The sequence below is a fragment of the Brachyhypopomus gauderio genome, chromosome 6 (genome assembly GCF_052324685.1).
Source record: "Brachyhypopomus gauderio isolate BG-103 chromosome 6, BGAUD_0.2, whole genome shotgun sequence".
In the NCBI taxonomy this organism is placed as follows: domain Eukaryota; kingdom Metazoa; phylum Chordata; class Actinopteri; order Gymnotiformes; family Hypopomidae; genus Brachyhypopomus; species Brachyhypopomus gauderio.
Window position 1 is genome coordinate 31,973,257 of NC_135216.1, and position 19,948 is coordinate 31,993,204.

Here is a 19,948-nt window from a genome sequence, read left to right on the forward strand (position 1 = left end):
TTTCTGTGTATTTAAAGCTAGTTTTAGATTCAGAAGTGTGTTTTGCAAAACCTGCAATGCAGCCTGTAATTCGTGTACTGCTCCTGAAATGCTTGGAGCGCTAGTATACACTACTGTATCATCAGCATATAAATGTAATTTTGCTTGAATGTCTTTAGCTAAATCATTTATGAAAATTGAAAACAGAATGGGCCCCAAGATTGACCCTTGATGGACACCAAGAGTTAATTCAAATTCATGCACTTAAATACATGGAGTTTTGAACAAGATATCTATACATGCGATCTCACAAAGTCCAGTCCTTTATGGATAAAACTAGTGAAGGACAGCTGTCTTGCTTGCCTATGCCATTGTTGTACAAAGGCTATTTGTAGGATTACAAACATATTGTTTTGTGATGCAAAACTAGGCCAGCATTCTCTTCACTCATATCTCCAACCACACCCTTATATAATTATACTTGAGAGAAAAGATGGAAAACGTTCTACTCATTTCTAAACCTAATGTATTAATGTATTTTATGATGTGTCAGTATGGAATGTTGACGGGTAAGTGTGCTTTCATTAAACTATTCAAACTATGAACTGATCTGGATTATGTTTAAATGTGAATGTGTGCGCTGTATTTTCATATCTATACAAGTATAATTCAGCACTATCAAATGTGTACAGTGTATATCAAAGAAGGAAAGACCACCATATTTAAAATTCCACAACATTCAAGTGTTCTTTCACCAATCAGTATAATCTGGGATTATTATCAAATTCAATATGACAGATCATCACTTTCTTGTTCCAGTTATCAACAAATAGATTATATAAAAGCTGTTTCTGTACAACAACTTAAAGGCAAATATCAGAATTAAAGATTGTTGTAAAGATTGTCATCAGGAAAAGGATCAGAGTAGTTAGGAGATCCCAGTGGCCCTGTAATCTGCTCAAAATCACACTACATTCTTGTTTGTTACTGCCCTCTTTCTGTAAAGTGCTAATGCAGCTGGAATAAAAGCATCAGTAAAGCTGCATTTTATTTAAGGCCTTTATTTTGAGAGTTGCAGGAGACTACTGAAGAGCACAAAATGTGAATAGTTAAGTAAAGTTAAACATAGCATATTTAAGTTAGTTAGATGTACTGTAGCTATATTTGCTAAATAGTGATCTCTGAGGCACACCTGTGGTAGCACTTTCACTACTCAGGTCACTCCAGGAGGCCCTAGAAAATGAAATATGAGAAAGCGTGGAGAGCCATGGAGAGCAGGGTGACTGTTCATCTTGTGCTTGTGGTAATGGAGATAAAAGGCCCAATGGAGATGAGGGAGGTAGCATTGATGTCTATAGACCTGACAGCTCTGGGATGTTTAGGGTTGGGCTTGTAGTGGTGTCCAGTGTAGCAGTGCTGTAAAAAGTATACACAAATTATTATATAGAAGTTGTGTTTGAAATGATAAATCAGTCAGCAAAAAAAGGAGATCTAGACTGGTTTGATCTGATAGAAAGTAACAGCACAACAGGCATACACAGGGCTCTCAAGTTTTGGATTCATGTCAGAGTGTGAGATTTGTTGACGGGGACGGGGGGGGGGGGTGGAGAATGTTAATTGTAGAGTGGGGAGGGGGGGGGGTGGCGAACGTAAGTTCTTGAGCGGGGGGGGTTTTGTATTTTGCGATCACTCGCCAGTGGAGGGCGACATAGATATGGATCGGTAAATAAACTAGATTTTTTTTTTCTCGCCGTGTGAAATCGGAAGTGTGGCGTGTGAGCATGTGAAGATGGTCAAATGCGTGTGTCACACGCTCAATGCGTGAGACTTGAGAGCCCTGGGCATACAGGTGGTGGCGGTTGTGGTAGTAATGTATTGTTGTTATTATTATTAAGTAGTATTATTACTATTAGTAGTTCTATGATGTACTAATAAAAGTATTTTTTATTCTATAATGTGTTTTCTTGGTATTTCTCTGGCTTATTCTCTACTCCTCATGGAACTGTGTGACTCACTGACAGATGTCAGAACTCACCGCTGCACAGTTGTTGCTCTGCAGAAGGCAAAGGTGAATGGAGCAGTGAAGGAAGACCTTGGGGTAGTCATTAAAGGCAAACATTTTGAAGGAGAATTGGGAGGTTGCGGAGACACCACTCTGAAGGACTTGTACCGTTTTATCTTCTGGATTAGGACACCTGGAGATATTTGGCATAATTGAAATTATATTGCGATTTATATCCAGTTAGATTGAACAAGAATGGACAATATGCATGAAATGAAAAACATGAAAAGGATAAGTGTTCCTTCTTGTCTTTGGGTGTGCTAACTTGTATGCTAATTTATGCTATATGTTATGTGAAGCAGTTGGTTCAGCCTCTGATTCTGGGATCTGTCATCATGCAGAGCATAGTTCCAGGTTCACAGTAACAGGCCTGACTTTATCAAGGCTTTCAGAAGCTCCTGAATATTAGAGACAGGTGTGTTGGAGCTAATCTCTGCACCCTGTAAGTTTCTAAGAACCACACTTGGCAACCCCTGCTATGGACACAGAAAGTCAAAGTGTCTTACTGTTTAACAATCAGGTCCCAGCGGACACCATAGTCGGGGTCATTCTCAGGGGTGGCCCAACATGAATCAATCACTGTAGCAATCTGACGACTGTCCACCCCCTGGACGAACACTCCCACATAGACCCGCTGGTCCACCTCTACATATGCACTGCCATTATAAGGATGGGAGAAACCAGGATCCTGATAGGGAATCATCTTGACCTGGTACATCCCCAAAACACCTGGAAGGTTCTTGTGCACTATGCTGTAGAAGAGTACAACCACAGACTGATTAGATTTACATTGACATCAACATAAATTCTTGTGAGTTTACTTTGTTAAAGCTATTCAACAGTTTACATCAGTTCGATTTCAGGACACATTTATGAGAGAGCCAGACAGTGGTCCATCTCACCTCTGCAGAGGGTTGAGGTCTTTTACCATGTTGACGGTTTGAGTGAGTTGGTAAATGCAGGAGAACTGTAATACCAGAAATCTTTTCTCTCTGTTAATGGGTATTCTAGATGGTTCCATTCCACCCATGATTTTGTTCTCATAGATCAAGTGGGTACCATTGGCCTGTAGAGATTTGAATTTTAGATATTGTTAATACTTAAATATGTAGTAATTTTCCATAAAGGATATTCAAAGTTTTTACATTTATGAATTTCAAATCTCTGTTATTCTAAGACTGTATATAATATTCAAAGTCTATCTGAAACAGCATAACTAGTGTTTAATGTACCGTGAGGTTTGTGCCACAGATGTGATCATCATTATCAAAATGGAACACCAGTCTGCCATTCTGGACTGTTCCTCTGCAGCTGGGGTCACTCAGGTGTAAACTGTAACCAGGGAAACCATCTTCAAAGAGCTGACAGATGGAAAGTGATATGGAGCCAGAGCTGCCATCACACACTTCAACAGCGTCTGCAACGCAGAGACCAGAGAAATGTATGTAAGAAATTCTGATCAAATGTTGACAAACAGTACTTTGAGCATGTTTCCACATCAGTGCTTTTACCATAAGACTCTGGGTGGGGTCTAGGATGATGTTCATTACAGAAGCAGCCGTAGACACCGTGTATGTCCCCACACCACTCATGCTCAGTGCAGTTCAGCTCATCACAGGGGTCCACCTTCACTAAATGGAGCGAAGATAGAATGTAGAGTCAAGAGAAGCAGGACTGGGCATTGTGTGTGTGTGTGTGTGTGTGCATGTGTGTGTGCGTGTGTGTGTGTGTGTGTGTGTGATGCATCCAGGCCCTGGAAACTCCAATACCCATGATTCTGCAGCCTGGCTTACCAGATTCACCTCCCCTGATTACTGAATGCACACCTGTTCCACATTTCACCTATCCATATATACCGGGATTCAGTCTTTGAAACTTTGTGAAGTATTGCTGAACTTGTGTTAGCATACAAAGTAGTGCTGGGTGGTATGACCAAAATTCTAGTAAAACCTAGCAAAACCTTTTATTTAATACATTTTTCAGACAACATAAAAACTGTAGGTTTATACAACTTATGTGAACCAGCTACACACAATATTATAAATTGCACACCAGTTTGTTAATAACCAATAAGAGTTATTTAGACATGAAGCAGACCGGGCTGTTTGTCAATGGTTGTATTGTACTGAAAAGTCCCAAAAATATTACCTTTAATTAAATAACAATATTTAAACAAATAAATAATAACAGTGATCGAATACTGAGACAGTACCATCTCTTTTAATGTGATAAAAAGCTAATTATTTTGAATCATTTCGACCATATGTGTATTTGTATAAATATGTAACTTAATTACCATATTTTCCGGACTATAAGCCTCTACTTTTTTCCCCATGATTTGATCCAACGTGTTGTGCCAAATTCCGAGTCCCCTCATTTGCACACACTTAAAGACACTACAGATGATATTAGGGAGTTACAGTAACTATAACTTAGTTCATTGAGCACTCTAGTTTTGTCCTAACTAGATATTTAGACATAATACTGCTGTAATACTGCGAAGTCGTGGTCAGAGGTAAACTTAGGTATAGCTAGTGTGTATTTTATTTAAAATAATTAACACCCTTGAGCCAGTGTGGCTTTGGACATAGATAATGCCGTGCTGTTTGCTCTGATGGATAATTAAAGTCTAGCTCTTATTTATGCATAGAAACATAAATCGACAATATAATCTGTAGTGTCTTTATGCGGATAAATGAGGGGAGTCGGAATTCGACACAACACCGGCTGAAAGCCAAAACTGTATTACATGAAATGCTAAAGGCACTGTTCAGAAACTGATCAGTTCAGTTAAATGTACAGTCAGTCCCCGCTTAACAGATACTGAAAAGTCTGTCATAAAGCAGTTTTCGTCGTTAAGCATGACCCTAGATTTAGATATGCTTTGATCGTAAATACAGTTTAGAAAAATATTAACAATGTTCTTGTGCATGCGTACAGCGTGAAAAAGAATGATTGCGTTGCTGAGATGGGCTGCGGTGGAGGCTCCGCTGTACTGCCACTGCTCCTCCGCGCACCGCGCAAAATTTAAAAAAGTCGGTCATAACTCCAGTCCGTCGTTAACCAGACTCGTTAAGCGGGGACTCTCTTTATTCAGTTTAGTAGATATATGCGGCTTATAGCCCGGTGCGGCTTATACAACATTTTCCATTAAAAAAAACAACTTTGTAGGTGCGGCTTATATTTTCCTTATATTTAAACTGAGGAAAATATGGTAAGCTTAATTTAAATATTGCAAATATAACAGCGCTAAACATAGCGTTGAAGAGCGGAACTCACAAAGTTACAAAAATCGAGAGGTGCACAACCTCGTGATGCGACAGCGAAGCCACCGCAATTGCATAATTTTTGCCGTGTAGACCCTCACGCCAGTTGCGACGCATCAAGTATAAGCTAGCTTTATGGGTGGTGCAGCAGATTGCTCCTCTTACCACCAGTCGTGACAACATTTGCAGTAAGTGACTGTTTGGTCCAAGTCCGACCTATAAAACCCTATGTACTTCCTGACAACAGACATGGCTTCTTTCTTTGGCAAAAGTTCCTTTTGGTCATTATCTTTTGCTTCAATGTTTGGTAGAATTTCTGTTTCAGAACGTCCCTCGTTTTCAGCAAGCTAGACTTGCGCTCTATTGCTTAGCGGCGCACTTATAAAAAGTGTCTCTTGAGAAACAATTAATGACCGTGCTGCGTTCCAGACACGTTTAGGCTATTTAAAGTGGTGTGGCCGGTATATGAAAAATTATTATCATAACAAAAATAAACACCGGTGTGAACCGCTATATCACCTAGCATTAATATGAAGCATTATTGAATATTATTGGATTCTCTTGTGTATTTGTCCCACTCTACTTGTTTACCCTTGCTGTGTATTTGAACTTTGAGTGCTGTTGGCTCTGTCTCTGGATAATGTTTTGCTGGTCTGCCTGTTCTCTGGTTTTTAGCCCTGACTTGTCCTGACGTCTCATAATATGCTTCCTTGATCCTTGTGTTATGTCCAACACCTCACTGTGTGTGTATACCTGTAGTTGTTGTCTCTGTAGTGGTCGGTGGAGTAGTTGTGGTCGGTGAAGTAGTTGTGGTTGGAGTAGTTGTGGTTGGTGGAGTAGTTGTGGTCGGTGGAGTAGTTGTGGGTGGTGGAGTAGTTGTGGTCGGTGGAGTAGTTGTGGTCGGTGGAGTAGTTGTGGTTGGTGGAATAGTCGTGGTCGGTGGAGTAGTTGTGGGTGGTGGAGTAGTGGTTGGTGGAGTAGTGGGTGGTGGAGTAGTTGTGGTCGGTGGAGTAGTTGTGATCGGTGGAGTAGTTGTGGTCGGTGGAGTAGTTGTGGTCGGTGGAGTTGTGGTCGGTGGAGTAGTTGTGGGTGGTGGAGTAGTGGTTGGTGAAGTAGTTGTGGTAGGTGGAGTATTTGTGGTTGGTGAAGTAGTTGTGGTTGGTGAAGTAGTTGTGGTCAGTGGAGTAGTTGTCGTCAGTGCAGTAGTTGTGGTCGGTGCAGTAGTTGTGGTCGGTGAAGTAGTTGTGGTCAGTAGAGTGGGTGGTAAAGTAGTTGTGGTCGCTGGAGTAGTTGTGGTTGGTGGAGTGGTCGGTGAAGTAGTTGTGGTCGGTGGAGTGGTCGTTGAAGTAGTTGTGGTCGGTGAAGTAGTTGTGGTTGGTGGAATAGTTGTGGTCAGTGAAGTAGTTGTGGTCGGTGAAGTGGTCGGTGGAGTAGTTGTGGTTGGTGGAGTAGTGGTGGTCGGTGGAGTAGTTGTTGCCAGTGGAGTTGTCGGTGGAGTAGTTGTAGTTGGTGGAGTAGTTGTGGTTGGTGGAGTAGTTGTGGTTGGTGAAGTAGTTGTGATTGGAGTAGTTGTTGTGGTCGGTGAAGTATTTGTGGGCGGTGGAGTGGGTGGTGAAGTAGTTGTGGTCGGTGGAGTGGTCATTGAAGTAGTTGTGGTCGGTGAAGTAGTTGTGGTCAGTAGAGTGGGTGGTAAAGTAGTTGTGGTCGGTGGAGTAGTTGTGGTTGGTGGAGTGGTCGGTGAAGTAGTTGTGGTCAGTGGAGTAGTTGTGGTCGGTGGAGTGGTTGGTGGAGTAGTTGTGGTTGGTGGAGTAGTTGTGGTTGGTGGAGTAGTTGTGGTCGGTGGAGTATTTGTGGTCCGTGAAGTAGTTATGGTTGGTGAAGTAGTTGTGGTCGGTGGAGTGGTCGCTGAAGTAGTTGTGGTCGGTGGAGTAGTTGTGGTCGGTGGAGTGGTTGGTGGAGTAGTTGTGGTTGGTGGAGTAGTTGTGGTTGGTGGAGTAGTTGTGGTTGGTGGAGTAGTTGTGGTCGGTGGAGTGGTCGTTGAAGTAGTTGTTGTCGGTGAAGTAGTTGTGGTTGGTGGAATAGTTGTGGTTGGTGGAATAGTTGTGGTCGGTGGAGTAGTTGTGGTCGGTGGAGTGGTCAGTGGAGTAGTTGTGGTCGGTGGAGTAGTTGTGGTTAGAGTAGTTGTGGTCGGTGGAGTAGTTGTGGTCGGTGAAGTAGTTATGGTCGTTGAAGTAGTTATGGTCGTTGAAGTAGTTGTGGTCGGTGGAGTAGTTGTGGTCGGTGGAGTGGGTGGTGGAGTAGTTGTGGTTGGTGAAGTAGTTGTGCTTGGAGTAGTTGTGGTCGGTGGAGTAGTTGTGGTCAGTGGAGTATTTGTGGTCGGTGAAGTAGTTATGGTTGGTGAAGTAGTTGTGGTCGGTGGAGTGGTCCGTGAAGTAGTTGTGGTCAGTGGAGTAGTTGTGGTCGGTGGAGTGGTTGGTGGAGTAGTTGTGGTTGGTGGAGTAGTTGTGGTTGGTGAAGTAGTTGTGGTAGGTGGAGTGGTCGTTGAAGTAGTTGTTGTCGGTGAAGTAGTTGTGGTTGGTGGAATAGTTGTGGTCAGTGGAGTAGTTGTGGTCGGTGGAGTAGTTGTGATCGGTGGAGTGGTCGGTGGAGTAGTTGTGGTCGGTGAAGTAGTTGTGGTTGGAGTTGTTGTGGTTGGTGAAGTAGTTGTGGTCGGTGGAGTAGTTGTGGTTGGTGGAGAGGTCGGTGAAGTAGTTGTGGTCGGTGGAGTGGTTGTTGAAGTAGTTGTGGTCGGTGAAGTAGTTGTGGTTGGTGGAATAGTTGTGGTCAGTGGAGTAGTTGTAATCGGTGAAGTGGTCGGTGGAGTAGTTGTGGTTGGTGGAGTAGTGGTGGTCGGTGGAGTAGTTGTTGCCGGTGGAGTTGTCGGTGGAGTAGTTGTAGTTGGTGGAGTAGTTCTGATTGGAGTAGTTGTTGTGGTCGGTGAAGTATTTGTGGGCGGTGGAGTGGGTGGTGAAGTAGTTGTGGTCGGTGGAGTGGTCGGTGAAGTAGTTGTGGTCGGTGGAATAGTTGTGGTCAGTGGAGTAGTTGTGGTCGGTGGAGTAGTTGTGGTCGGTGAAGTAGTTGTGGTCGGTGAAGTAGTTGTGGTTGGAGTTGTTGTGGTTGGTGGAGTAGTTGTGGTCGGTGAAGTAGTTGTGGTTGGAGTAGTTGTGGTAGGTGGAGTATTTGTGGTTGGTGAAGTAGTTGTGGTCGGTGGAGTGGGTGGTGGAGTAGTTGTGGTTGGTGAAGTAGTTGTGCTTGGAGTAGTTGTGGTTAGTGGAATAGTTGTGGTCAGTGGAGTAGTTGTGGTCGGTGGAGTAGTTGTGGTTAGAGTAGTTGTGGTCGGTGGAGTAGTTGTGGTCGGTGGAGTATTTGTGGTCGGTGAAGTAGTTATGGTTGGTGAAGTAGTTGTGGTCGGTGGAGTAGTTGTGGTCGGTGGAGTAGTTGTGGTCGGTGAAGTAGTTGTGGTCGGTGGAGTAGTTGTGGTTGTTGGAGTGGTCGGTGGAGTAGTTGTGATTGGTGGAGTAGTTGTGGTTGGTGGAGTAGTTGTGGTCGGTGAAGTAGTTGTGGTCAGTGGAGTAGTTGTGGTCGGTGCAGTAGTTGTGGTCGGTGCAGTAGTTGTGGTCGGTGAAGTAGTTGTGGTCAGTAGAGTGGGTGGTAAAGTAGTTGTGGTCAGTGGAGTAGTTGTGGTTGGTGGAGTGGTCGGTGAAGTAGTTGTGGTCGGTGGAGTGGTCGTTGAAGTAGTTGTGGTCGGTGAAGTAGTTGTGGTTGGTGGAATAGTTGTGGTCAGTGGAGTAGTTGTGGTCGGTGAAGTAGTTGTGGTCAGTAGAGTGGGTGGTAAAGTAGTTGTGGTCAGTGGAGTAGTTGTGGTTGGTGGAGTGGTCGGTGAAGTAGTTGTGGTCGGTGGAGTGGTCGTTGAAGTAGTTGTGGTCGGTGAAGTAGTTGTGGTTGGTGGAATAGTTGTGGTCAGTGGAGTAGTTGTGGTCGGTGAAGTGGTCGGTGGAGTAGTTGTGGTTGGTGGAGTAGTGGTGGTCGGTGGAGTAGTTGTTGCCGGTGGAGTTGTCGGTGGAGTAGATGTAGTTGGTGGAGTAGTTGTGGTTGGTGGAGTAGTTGTGGTTGGTGAAGTAGTTGTGATTGGAGTAGTTGTTGTGGTCGGTAAAGTATTTGTGGGCGGTGGAGTGGGTGGTGAAGTAGTTGTGGTTGGTGGAGTGGTCATTGAAGTAGTTGTGGTCGGTGAAGTAGTTGTGGTTGGTGGAATAGTTGTGGTCAGTGGAGTAGTTGTGGTCAGTGGAGTGGTCATTGAAGTAGTTGTGGTCGGTGAAGTAGTTGTGGTCAGTAGAGTGGGTCGTAAAGTAGTTGTGGTCGGTGGAGTAGTTGTGGTTGGTGGAGTGGTCGGTGGAGTAGTTGTGGTCGGTGGAGTAGTTGTGGTCGGTGAAGTAGTTGTGGTTGGAGTTGTTGTGGTAGGTGGAGTATTTGTGGTTGGTGAAGTAGTTGTGGTTGGTGAAGTAGTTGTGGTCGGTGGAATAGTTGTGGTTGGTGAAGTAGTTGTGGTCGGTGGAATAGTTGTGGTCGGTGGAGTAGTTGTGATTGGTGGAGTAGTTGTGGTTGGTGGAGTAGTTGTGGTCGGTGAAGTAGTTGTGGTCAGTGGAGTAGTTGTGGTCGGTGCAGTAGTTGTGGTCGGTGAAGTAGTTGTGGTCAGTAGAGTGGGTGGTAAAGTAGTTGTGGTCGGTGGAGTAGTTGTGGTCGGTGCAGTAGTTGTGGTCGGTGCAGTAGTTGTGGTTGGTGAAGTAGTTGTGGTTGGTGGAATAGTTGTGGTCAGTGGAGTAGTTGTGGTCGGTGAAGTGGTCGGTGGAGTAGTTGTGGTTGGTGGAGTAGTGGTGGTCGGTGGAGTAGTTGTTGCCGGTGGAGTTGTCGGTGGAGTAGCTGTAGTTGGTGGAGTAGTTGTGGTTGGTGGAGTAGTTGTGATTGGAATAGTTGTTGTGGTCGGTGATGTATTTGTGGGCGGTGGAGTGGGTGGTGAAGTAGTTGTGGTCGGTGGAGTGGTCATTGAAGTAGTTGTGGTCGGTGAAGTAGTTGTGGTCGGTGGAATAGTTGTGGTCAGTGGAGTAGTTGTGGTTGGTGGAGTAGTTGTGGTTGGTGAAGTAGTTGTGATTGGAGTAGTTGTGGTCGGTGATGTATTTGTGGGCGGTGGAGTGGGTGGTGAAGTAGTTGTGGTCGGTGGAGTGGTCATTGAAGTAGTTGTGGTCCGTGAAGTAGTTGTGGTCGGTGGAATAGTTGTGGTCAGTGGAGTAGTTGTGGTTGGTGGAGTAGTTGTGGTTGGTGGAGTAGTTGTGGTTGGTGAAGTAGTTGTGATTGGAGTAGTTGTGATTGGAGTAGTTGTTGTGGTCGGTGAAGTATTTGTGGGCGGTGGAGTGGTCATTGAAGTAGTTATGGTCGTTGAAGTAGTTGTGGTCGGTGGAGTAGTTGTGGTCGGTGGAGTGGGTGGTGGAGTAGTTGTGGTTGGTGAAGTAGTTGTGCTTGGAGTAGTTGTGGTTAGTGGAATAGTTGTGGTCAGTGGAGTAGTTGTGGTCGGTGGAGTAGTTGTGGTTAGAGTAGTTGTGGTCGGTGGAGTAGTTGTGGTTAGAGTAGTTGTGGTCGGTGGAGTAGTTGTGGTCGGTGGAGTATTTGTGGTCAGTGAAGTAGTTATGGTTGGTGAAGTAGTTGTGGTCGGTGGAGTAGTTGTGGTCGGTGGAGTGGGTGGTGGAGTAGTTGTGGTCGGTGAAGTAGTTGTGGTCGGTGGAGTAGTTGTGGTTGTTGGAGTGGTCGGTGGAATAGTTGTGGTCGGTGGAGTAGTTGTGATTGGTGGAGTAGTTGTGGTTGGTGGAGTAGTTGTGGTCGGTGAAGTAGTTGTGGTCAGTGGAGTAGTTGTGGTCGGTGCAGTAGTTGTGGTCGGTGCAGTAGTTGTGGTCGGTGAAGTAGTTGTGGTCAGTAGAGTGGGTGGTAAAGTAGTTGTGGTCGGTGGAGTAGTTGTGGTTGGTGGAATAGTTGTGGTCAGTGGAGTAGTTGTGGTCGGTGAAGTGGTCGGTGGAGTAGTTGTGGTTTGTGGAGTAGTGGTGGTCGGTGGAGTAGTTGTTGCCGGTGGAGTTGTCGGTGGAGTAGATGTAGTTGGTGGAGTAGTTGTGGTTGGTGGAGTAGTTGTGGTTGGTGAAGTAGTTGTGATTGGAGTAGTTGTTGTGGTCGGTAAAGTATTTGTGGGCGGTGGAGTGGGTGGTGAAGTAGGGCTGGTCGGTGGAGTGGTCATTGAAGTAGTTGTGGTCGGTGAAGTAGTTGTGGTTGGTGGAATAGTTGTGGTCAGTGGAGTAGTTGTGGTCGGTGGAGTGGTCGGTGGAGTAGTTGTGGTCGGTGGAGTAGTTGTGGTCGGTGAAGTAGTTGTGGTTGGAGTTGTTGTGGTTGGTGAAGTAGTTGTGGTTGGTGGAGTAGTTGTGGTCGGTGAAGTAGTTGTGGTTGGAGTAGTTGTGGTAGGTGGAGTATTTGTGGTTGGTGAAGTAGTTGTGGTTGGTGAAGTAGTTGGGGTAGGTGGAATAGTTGTGGTCGGTGGAGTAGTTGTGATTGGTGGAGTAGTTGTGGTTGGTGGAGTGGTTGTGGTCGGTGAAGTAGTTGTGGTCAGTGGAGTAGTTGTGGTTGGTGGAGTAGTTGTGGTTGGTGAAGTAGTTGTGATTGGAGTAGTTGTTGTGGTCGGTGAAGTATTTGTGGGCGGTGGAGTGGGTGGTGAAGTAGTTGTGGTCGGTGGAGTGGTCATTGAAGTAGTTGTGGTCGGTGGAGTAGTTGTGGTCGGTGAAGTAGTTGTGGTCAGTAGAGTGGGTGGTAAAGTAGTTGTGGTCGGTGGAGTAGTTGTGGTTGGTGGAGTGGTCGGTGAAGTAGTTGTGGTCAGTGGAGTAGTTGTGGTCGGTGGAGTGGTTGGTGGAGTAGTTGTGGTCGGTGGAATAGTTGTGGTCGGTGGAGTAGTTGTGATTGGTGGAGTAGTTGTGGTTGGTGGAGTAGTTGTGGTCGGTGAAGTAGTTGTGGTCAGTGGAGTAGTTGTGGTCGGTGCAGTAGTTGTGGTCGGTGAAGTAGTTGTGGTCAGTAGAGTGGGTGGTAAAGTAATTGTGGTCGGTGGAGTAGTTGTGGTCGGTGGAGTAGTTGTGTTCGGTGCAGTAGTTGTGGTTGGTGAAGTAGTTGTGGTTGGTGGAATAGTTGTGGTCAGTGAAGTAGTTGTGGTCGGTGGAGTGGTCCGTGAAGTAGTTGTGGTCAGTGGAGTAGTTGTGGTCGGTGGAGTGGTTGGTGGAGTAGTTGTGGTTGGTGGAGTAGTTGTGGTTGGTGAAGTAGTTGTGGTAGGTGGAGTGGTCGTTGAAGTAGTTGTTGTCGGTGAAGTAGTTGTGGTTGGTGGAATAGTTGTGGTCAGTGGAGTAGTTGTGGTCGGTGGAGTAGTTGTGATCGGTGGAGTGGTCGGTGGAGTAGTTGTGGTCGGTGAAGTAGTTGTGGTTGGTGAAGTAGTTGTGGTCGGTGGAGTAGTTGTGGTTGGTGGAGTGGTCGGTGAAGTAGTTGTGGTCGGTGGAGTGGTTGTTGAAGTAGTTGTGGTCGGTGAAGTAGTTGTGGTTGGTGGAATAGTTGTGGTCAGTGGAGTAGTTGTAATCGGTGAAGTGGTCGGTGGAGTAGTTGTGGTTGGTGGAGTAGTGGTGGTCGGTGGAGTAGTTGTTGCCGGTGGAGTTGTCGGTGGAGTAGTTGTAGTTGGTGGAGTAGTTCTGATTGGAGTAGTTGTTGTGGTCGGTGAAGTATTTGTGGGCGGTGGAGTGGGTGGTGAAGTAGTTGTGGTCAGTGGAGTGGTCGGTGAAGTAGTTGTGGTCGGTGGAATAGTTGTGGTCAGTGGAGTAGTTGTGGTCGGTGGAGTAGTTGTGGTCGGTGAAGTAGTTGTGGTCGGTGAAGTAGTTGTGGTTGGAGTTGTTGTGGTTGGTGGAGTAGTTGTGGTTGGTGAAGTAGTTGTGCTTGGAGTAGTTGTGGTTAGTGGAATAGTTGTGGTCAGTGGAGTAGTTGTGGTCGGTGGAGTAGTTGTGGTTAGAGTAGTTGTGGTCGGTGGAGTAGTTGTGGTCGGTGGAGTATTTGTGGTCGGTGAAGTAGTTATGGTTGGTGAAGTAGTTGTGGTCGGTGGAGTAGTTGTGGTCGGTGGAGTAGTTGTGGTCGGTGAAGTAGTTGTGGTCGGTGCAGTAGTTGTGGTCGGTGCAGTAGTTGTGGTCGGTGAAGTAGTTGTGGTCAGTAGAGTGGGTGGTAAAGTAGTTGTGGTCGGTGGAGTAGTTGTGGTTGGTGGAGTGGTCGGTGAAGTAGTTGTGGTCGGTGGAGTGGTCGTTGAAGTAGTTGTGGTCGGTGAAGTAGTTGTGGTTGGTGGAATAGTTGTGGTCAGTGGAGTAGTTGTGGTCGGTGAAGTGGTCGGTGGAGTAGTTGTGGTTGGTGGAGTAGTGGTGGTCGGTGGAGTAGTTGTTGCCGGTGGAGTTGTCGGTGGAGTAGATGTAGTTGGTGGAGTAGTTGTGGTTGGTGGAGTAGTTGTGGTTGGTGAAGTAGTTGTGATTGGAGTAGTTGTTGTGGTCGGTAAAGTATTTGTGGGCGGTGGAGTGGGTGGTGAAGTAGTTGTGGTTGGTGGAGTGGTCATTGAAGTAGTTGTGGTCGGTGAAGTAGTTGTGGTTGGTGGAATAGTTGTGGTCGGTGGAGTAGTTGTGGTTGGTGGAGTGGTCATTGAAGTAGTTGTGGTCGGTGAAGTAGTTGTGGTTGGTGGAATAGTTGTGGTTGGTGAAGTAGTTGTGCTTGGAGTAGTTGTGGTTAGTGGAATAGTTGTGGTCAGTGGAGTAGTTGTGGTCGGTGGAGTAGTTGTGGTTAGAGTAGTTGTGGTCGGTGGAGTAGTTGTGGTCGGTGGAGTATTTGTGGTCGGTGAAGTAGTTATGGTTGGTGAAGTAGTTGTGGTCGGTGGAGTAGTTGTGGTCGGTGAAGTAGTTGTGGTCGGTGCAGTAGTTGTGGTCGGTGCAGTAGTTGTGGTCGGTGAAGTAGTTGTGGTCAGTAGAGTGGGTGGTAAAGTAGTTGTGGTCGGTGGAGTAGTTGTGGTTGGTGGAGTGGTCGGTGAAGTAGTTGTGGTCGGTGGAGTGGTCGTTGAAGTAGTTGTGGTCGGTGAAGTAGTTGTGGTTGGTGGAATAGTTGTGGTCAGTGGAGTAGTTGTGGTCGGTGAAGTGGTCGGTGGAGTAGTTGTGGTTGGTGGAGTAGTGGTGGTCGGTGGAGTAGTTGTTGCCGGTGGAGTTGTCGGTGGAGTAGATGTAGTTGGTGGAGTAGTTGTGGTTGGTGGAGTAGTTGTGGTTGGTGAAGTAGTTGTGATTGGAGTAGTTGTTGTGGTCGGTAAAGTATTTGTGGGCGGTGGAGTGGGTGGTGAAGTAGTTGTGGTTGGTGGAGTGGTCATTGAAGTAGTTGTGGTCGGTGAAGTAGTTGTGGTTGGTGGAATAGTTGTGGTCGGTGGAGTAGTTGTGGTCGGTGGAGTAGTTGTGGTCGGTGAAGTAGTTGTGGTCGGTGGAGTAGTTGTGGTTGTTGGAGTGGTCGGTGGAGTAGTTGTGATTGGTGGAGTAGTTGTGGTTGGTGGAGTAGTTGTGGTCGGTGAAGTAGTTGTGGTCAGTGGAGTAGTTGTGGTCGGTGCAGTAGTTGTGGTCGGTGCAGTAGTTGTGGTCGGTGAAGTAGTTGTGGTCAGTAGAGTGGGTGGTAAAGTAGTTGTGGTCGGTGGAGTAGTTGTGGTTGGTGGAGTGGTCGGTGAAGTAGTTGTGGTCGGTGGAGTGGTCGTTGAAGTAGTTGTGGTCGGTGAAGTAGTTGTGGTTGGTGGAATAGTTGTGGTCAGTGGAGTAGTTGTGGTCGGTGAAGTGGTCGGTGGAGTAGTTGTGGTTGGTGGAGTAGTGGTGGTCGGTGGAGTAGTTGTTGCCGGTGGAGTTGTTGGTGGAGTAGATGTAGTTGGTGGAGTAGTTGTGGTTGGTGGAGTAGTTGTGGTTGGTGAAGTAGTTGTGATTGGAGTAGTTGTTGTGGTCGGTAAAGTATTTGTGGGCGGTGGAGTGGGTGGTGAAGTAGTTGTGGTTGGTGGAGTGGTCATTGAAGTAGTTGTGGTCGGTGAAGTAGTTGTGGTTGGTGGAATAGTTGTGGTCAGTGGAGTAGTTGTGGTCGGTGGAGTGGTCATTGAAGTAGTTGTGGTCGGTGAAGTAGTTGTGGTCAGTAGAGTGGGTGGTAAAGTAGTTGTGGTCGGTGGAGTAGTTGTGGTTGGTGGAGTGGTCGGTGGAGTAGTTGTGGTCGGTGGAGTAGTTGTGGTCGGTGAAGTAGTTGTGGTTGGAGTTGTTGTGGTAGGTGGAGTATTTGTGGTTGGTGAAGTAGTTGTGGTTGGTGAAGTAGTTGTGGTCGGTGGAATAGTTGTGGTTGGTGAAGTAGTTGTGGTCGGTGGAATAGTTGTGGTCGGTGGAGTAGTTGTGATTGGTGGAGTAGTTGTGGTTGGTGGAGTAGTTGTGGTCGGTGAAGTAGTTGTGGTCAGTGGAGTAGTTGTGGTCGGTGCAGTAGTTGTGGTCGGTGAAGTAGTTGTGGTCAGTAGAGTGGGTGGTAAAGTAGTTGTGGTCAGTGGAGTAGTTGTGGTCGGTGAAGTGGTCGGTGGAGTAGTTGTGGTTTGTGGAGTAGTGGTGGTCGGTGGAGTAGTTGTTGCCGGTGGAGTTGTCGGTGGAGTAGATGTAGTTGGTGGAGTAGTTGTGGTTGGTGGAGTAGTTGTGGTTGGTGAAGTAGTTGTGATTGGAGTAGTTGTTGTGGTCGGTAAAGTATTTGTGGGCGGTGGAGTGGGTGGTGAAGTAGGGCTGGTCGGTGGAGTGGTCATTGAAGTAGTTGTGGTCGGTGAAGTAGTTGTGGTTGGTGGAATAGTTGTGGTCAGTGGAGTAGTTGTGGTCGGTGGAGTGGTCGGTGGAGTAGTTGTGGTCGGTGGAGTAGTTGTGGTCGGTGAAGTAGTTGTGGTTGGAGTTGTTGTGGTTGGTGAAGTAGTTGTGGTTGGTGGAGTAGTTGTGGTCGGTGAAGTAGTTGTGGTTGGAGTAGTTGTGGTAGGTGGAGTATTTGTGGTTGGTGAAGTAGTTGTGGTTGGTGAAGTAGTTGGGGTAGGTGGAATAGTTGTGGTCGGTGGAGTAGTTGTGATTGGTGGAGTAGTTGTGGTTGGTGGAGTAGTTGTGGTCGGTGAAGTAGTTGTGGTCAGTGGAGTAGTTGTGGTTGGTGGAGTAGTTGTGGTTGGTGAAGTAGTTGTGATTGGAGTAGTTGTTGTGGTCGGTGAAGTATTTGTGGGCGGTGGAGTGGGTGGTGAAGTAGTTGTGGTCGGTGGAGTGGTCATTGAAGTAGTTGTGGTCGGTGGAGTAGTTGTGGTCGGTGAAGTAGTTGTGGTCAGTAGAGTGGGTGGTAAAGTAGTTGTGGTCGGTGGAGTAGTTGTGGTTGGTGGAGTGGTCGGTGGAGTAGTTGTGGTCGGTGGAGTAGTTGTGGTTGGAGTTGTTGTGGTTGGTGAAGTAGTTGTTGTTGGTGGAGTAGTTGTGGTCGGTGAAGTAGTTGTGGTCAGTAGAGTGGGTGGTAAAGTAGTTGTGGTCGGTGGAGTAGTTGTGGTTGGTGGAGTGGTCGGTGGAGTAGTTGTGGTCGGTGGAGTAGTTGTGGTTGGAGTTGTTGTGGTTGGTGAAGTAGTTGTGGTTGGTGGAGTAGTTGTGGTCGGTGAAGTAGTTGTGGTTGGAGTAGTTGTGGTAGGTGGAGTATTTGTGGTTGGTGAAGTAGTTGTGGTTGGTGAAGTAGTTGGGGTAGGTGGAATAGTTGTGGTCGGTGGAGTAGTTGTGATTGGTGGAGTAGTTGTGGTTGGTGGAGTAGTTGTGGTCGGTGAAGTAGTTGTGGTCAGTGGAGTAGTTGTGGTTGGTGGAGTAGTTGTGGTTGGTAAAGTAGTTGTGATTGGAGTAGTTGTTGTGGTCGGTGAAGTATTTGTGGGCGGTGGAGTGGGTGGTGAAGTAGTTGTGGTCGGTGGAGTGGTCATTGAAGTAGTTGTGGTCGGTGAAGTAGTTGTGGTCAGTAGAGTGGGTGGTAAAGTAGTTGTGGTCGGTGGAGTAGTTGTGGTTGGTGGAGTGGTCGGTGGAGTAGTTGTGGTTGGTGGAGTAGTTGTGGTTGGTGAAGTAGTTGTGGTCGGTGAAGTAGTTGTGGTTGGTGAAGTAGTTGTTGTTGGTGGAGTAGTTGTGGTCGGTGAAGTAGTTGTGGTTGGAGTAGTTGTGGTAGGTGGAGTATTTGTGGTTGGTGAAGTAGTTGTGGTCGGTGGAATAGTTGTGGTCGGTGGAGTAGTTGTGATTGGTGGAGTAGTTGTGGTTGGTGGAGTAGTTGTGGTCGGTGAAGTAGTTGTGGTCAGTGGAGTAGTTGTGGTCGGTGCAGTAGTTGTGGTCGGTGCAGTAGTTGTGGTCGGTGAAGTAGTTGTGGTCAGTAGAGTGGGTGGTAAAGTAATTGTGGTCGGTGGAGTAGTTGTGGTCGGTGCAGTAGTTGTGGTCGGTGCAGTAGTTGTGGTTGGTGAAGTAGTTGTGGTTGGTGGAATAGTTGTGGTCAGTGGAGTAGTTGTGGTCGGTGAAGTGGTCGGTGGAGTAGTTGTGGTTGGTGGAGTAGTGGTGGTCGGTGGAGTAGTTGTTGCCGGTGGAGTTGTCGGTGGAGTAGCTGTAGTTGGTGGAGTAGTTGTGGTTGGTGGAGTAGTTGTGGTTGGTGGAGTAGTTGTGATTGGAGTAGTTGTTGTGGTCGGTGATGTATTTGTGGGCGGTGGAGTGGGTGGTGAAGTAGTTGTGGTCGGTGGAGTGGTCATTGAAGTAGTTGTGGTCGGTGAAGTAGTTGTGGTCGGTGGAATAGTTGTGGTCAGTGGAGTAGTTGTGGTTGGTGGAGTAGTTGTGGTTGGTGGAGTAGTTGTGATTGGAGTAGTTGTTGTGGTCGGTGAAGTATTTGTGGGCGGTGGAGTGGGTGGTGAAGTAGTTGTGGTCGGTGGAGTGGTCATTGAAGTAGTTGTGGTCGGTGAAGTAGTTGTGGTCAGTAGAGTGGGTGGTAAAGTAGTTGTGGTCGGTGGAGTAGTTGTGGTTGGTGGAGTGGTCGGTGGAGTAGTTGTGGTCGGTGAAGTAGTTGTGGTTGGAGTTGTTGTGGTTGGTGAAGTAGTTGTTGTTGGTGGAGTAGTTGTGGTCGGTGAAGTAGTTGTGGTTGGAGTAGTTGTGGTAGGTGGAGTATTTGTGGTTGGTGAAGTAGTTGTGGTCGGTGGAATAGTTGTGGTCGGTGGAGTAGTTGTGATTGGTGGAGTAGTTGTGGTTGGTGGAGTAGTTGTGGTCGGTGAAGTAGTTGTGGTCGGTGCAGTAGTTGTGGTCGGTGCAGTAGTTGTGGTCGGTGCAGTAGTTGTGGTCAGTAGAGTGGGTGGTAAAGTAATTGTGGTCGGTGGAGTAGTTGTGGTCGGTGGAGTAGTTGTGGTCGGTGCAGTAGTTGTGGTTGGTGAAGTAGTTGTGGTTGGTGGAATAGTTGTGGTCAGTGGAGTAGTTGTGGTCGGTGAAGTGGTCGGTGGAGTAGTTGTGGTTGGTGGAGTAGTGGTGGTCGGTGGAGTAGTTGTTGCCGGTGGAGTTGTCGGTGGAGTAGCTGTAGTTGGTGGAGTAGTTGTGGTTGGTGGAGTAGTTGTGATTGGAGTAGTTGTTGTGGTCGGTGAAGTATTTGTGGGCGGTGGAGTGGGTGGTGAAGTAGTTGTGGTCGGTGGAGTGGTCATTGAAGTAGTTGTGGTCGGTGAAGTAGTTGTGGTCAGTAGAGTGGGTGGTAAAGTAGTTGTGGTCGGTGGAGTAGTTGTGGTTGGTGGAGTGGTCGGTGGAGTAGTTGTGGTCGGTGAAGTAGTTGTGGTTGGAGTTGTTGTGGTTGGTGAAGTAGTTGTTGTTGGTGGAGTAGTTGTGGTCGGTGAAGTAGTTGTGGTTGGAGTAGTTGTGGTAGGTGGAGTATTTGTGGTTGGTGAAGTAGTTGTGGTCGGTGGAATAGTTGTGGTCGGTGGAGTAGTTGTGATTGGTGGAGTAGTTGTGGTTGGTGGAGTAGTTGTGGTCGGTGAAGTAGTTGTGGTCGGTGCAGTAGTTGTGGTCGGTGCAGTAGTTGTGGTCGGTGCAGTAGTTGTGGTCAGTAGAGTGGGTGGTAAAGTAATTGTGGTCGGTGGAGTAGTTGTGGTCGGTGGAGTAGTTGTGGTCGGTGCAGTAGTTGTGGTTGGTGAAGTAGTTGTGGTTGGTGGAATAGTTGTGGTCAGTGGAGTAGTTGTGGTCGGTGAAGTGGTCGGTGGAGTAGTTGTGGTTGGTGGAGTAGTGGTGGTCGGTGGAGTAGTTGTTGCCGGTGGAGTTGTCGGTGGAGTAGCTGTAGTTGGTGGAGTAGTTGTGGTTGGTGGAGTAGTTGTGGTTGGTGAAGTAGTTGTGGTTGGTGAAGTAGTTGTGATTGGAGTAGTTGTTGTGGTCGGTGATGTATTTGTGGGCGGTGGAGTGGGTGGTGAAGTAGTTGTGGTCGGTGGAGTGGTCATTGAAGTAGTTGTGGTCGGTGAAGTAGTTGTGGTCGGTGGAAT

General features: G+C 47.1%; 2 protein-coding genes across 2 annotated transcripts in view; both read right to left on the reverse strand.

Annotated features, from left to right (window-relative positions):
* Positions 1–1,222: 1,222 nt before the first annotated feature.
* LOC143516410 (uncharacterized) overlaps positions 1,223–19,948 on the reverse strand; it is a 137,658-nt gene continuing 118,932 nt past the window's right edge. Inside the window, exons 26-31 of the mRNA XM_077007959.1 lie at positions 3,553–3,672; positions 3,274–3,458; positions 2,944–3,107; positions 2,548–2,793; positions 2,015–2,174; positions 1,223–1,395 (exon numbers count right to left, since the gene is read on the reverse strand). Coding sequence (XP_076864074.1) covers positions 1,267–1,395; positions 2,015–2,174; positions 2,548–2,793; positions 2,944–3,107; positions 3,274–3,458; positions 3,553–3,672 — 1,004 coding nt within the window. The 3' untranslated portion in view covers positions 1,223–1,266. The remainder of the gene's footprint in view (positions 1,396–2,014; positions 2,175–2,547; positions 2,794–2,943; positions 3,108–3,273; positions 3,459–3,552; positions 3,673–19,948) is intronic.
* LOC143516119 (uncharacterized) lies at positions 6,194–19,795 on the reverse strand (the record flags this gene model as incomplete). The annotated part of the gene is made up of 7 exons (XM_077007714.1): positions 6,194–9,464; positions 10,746–10,947; positions 11,380–12,924; positions 13,480–15,111; positions 16,204–17,793; positions 17,884–19,377; positions 19,558–19,795. Coding segments are annotated over 7 exons (9,972 nt in total), but the record flags the coding sequence as incomplete, so codon positions are not given.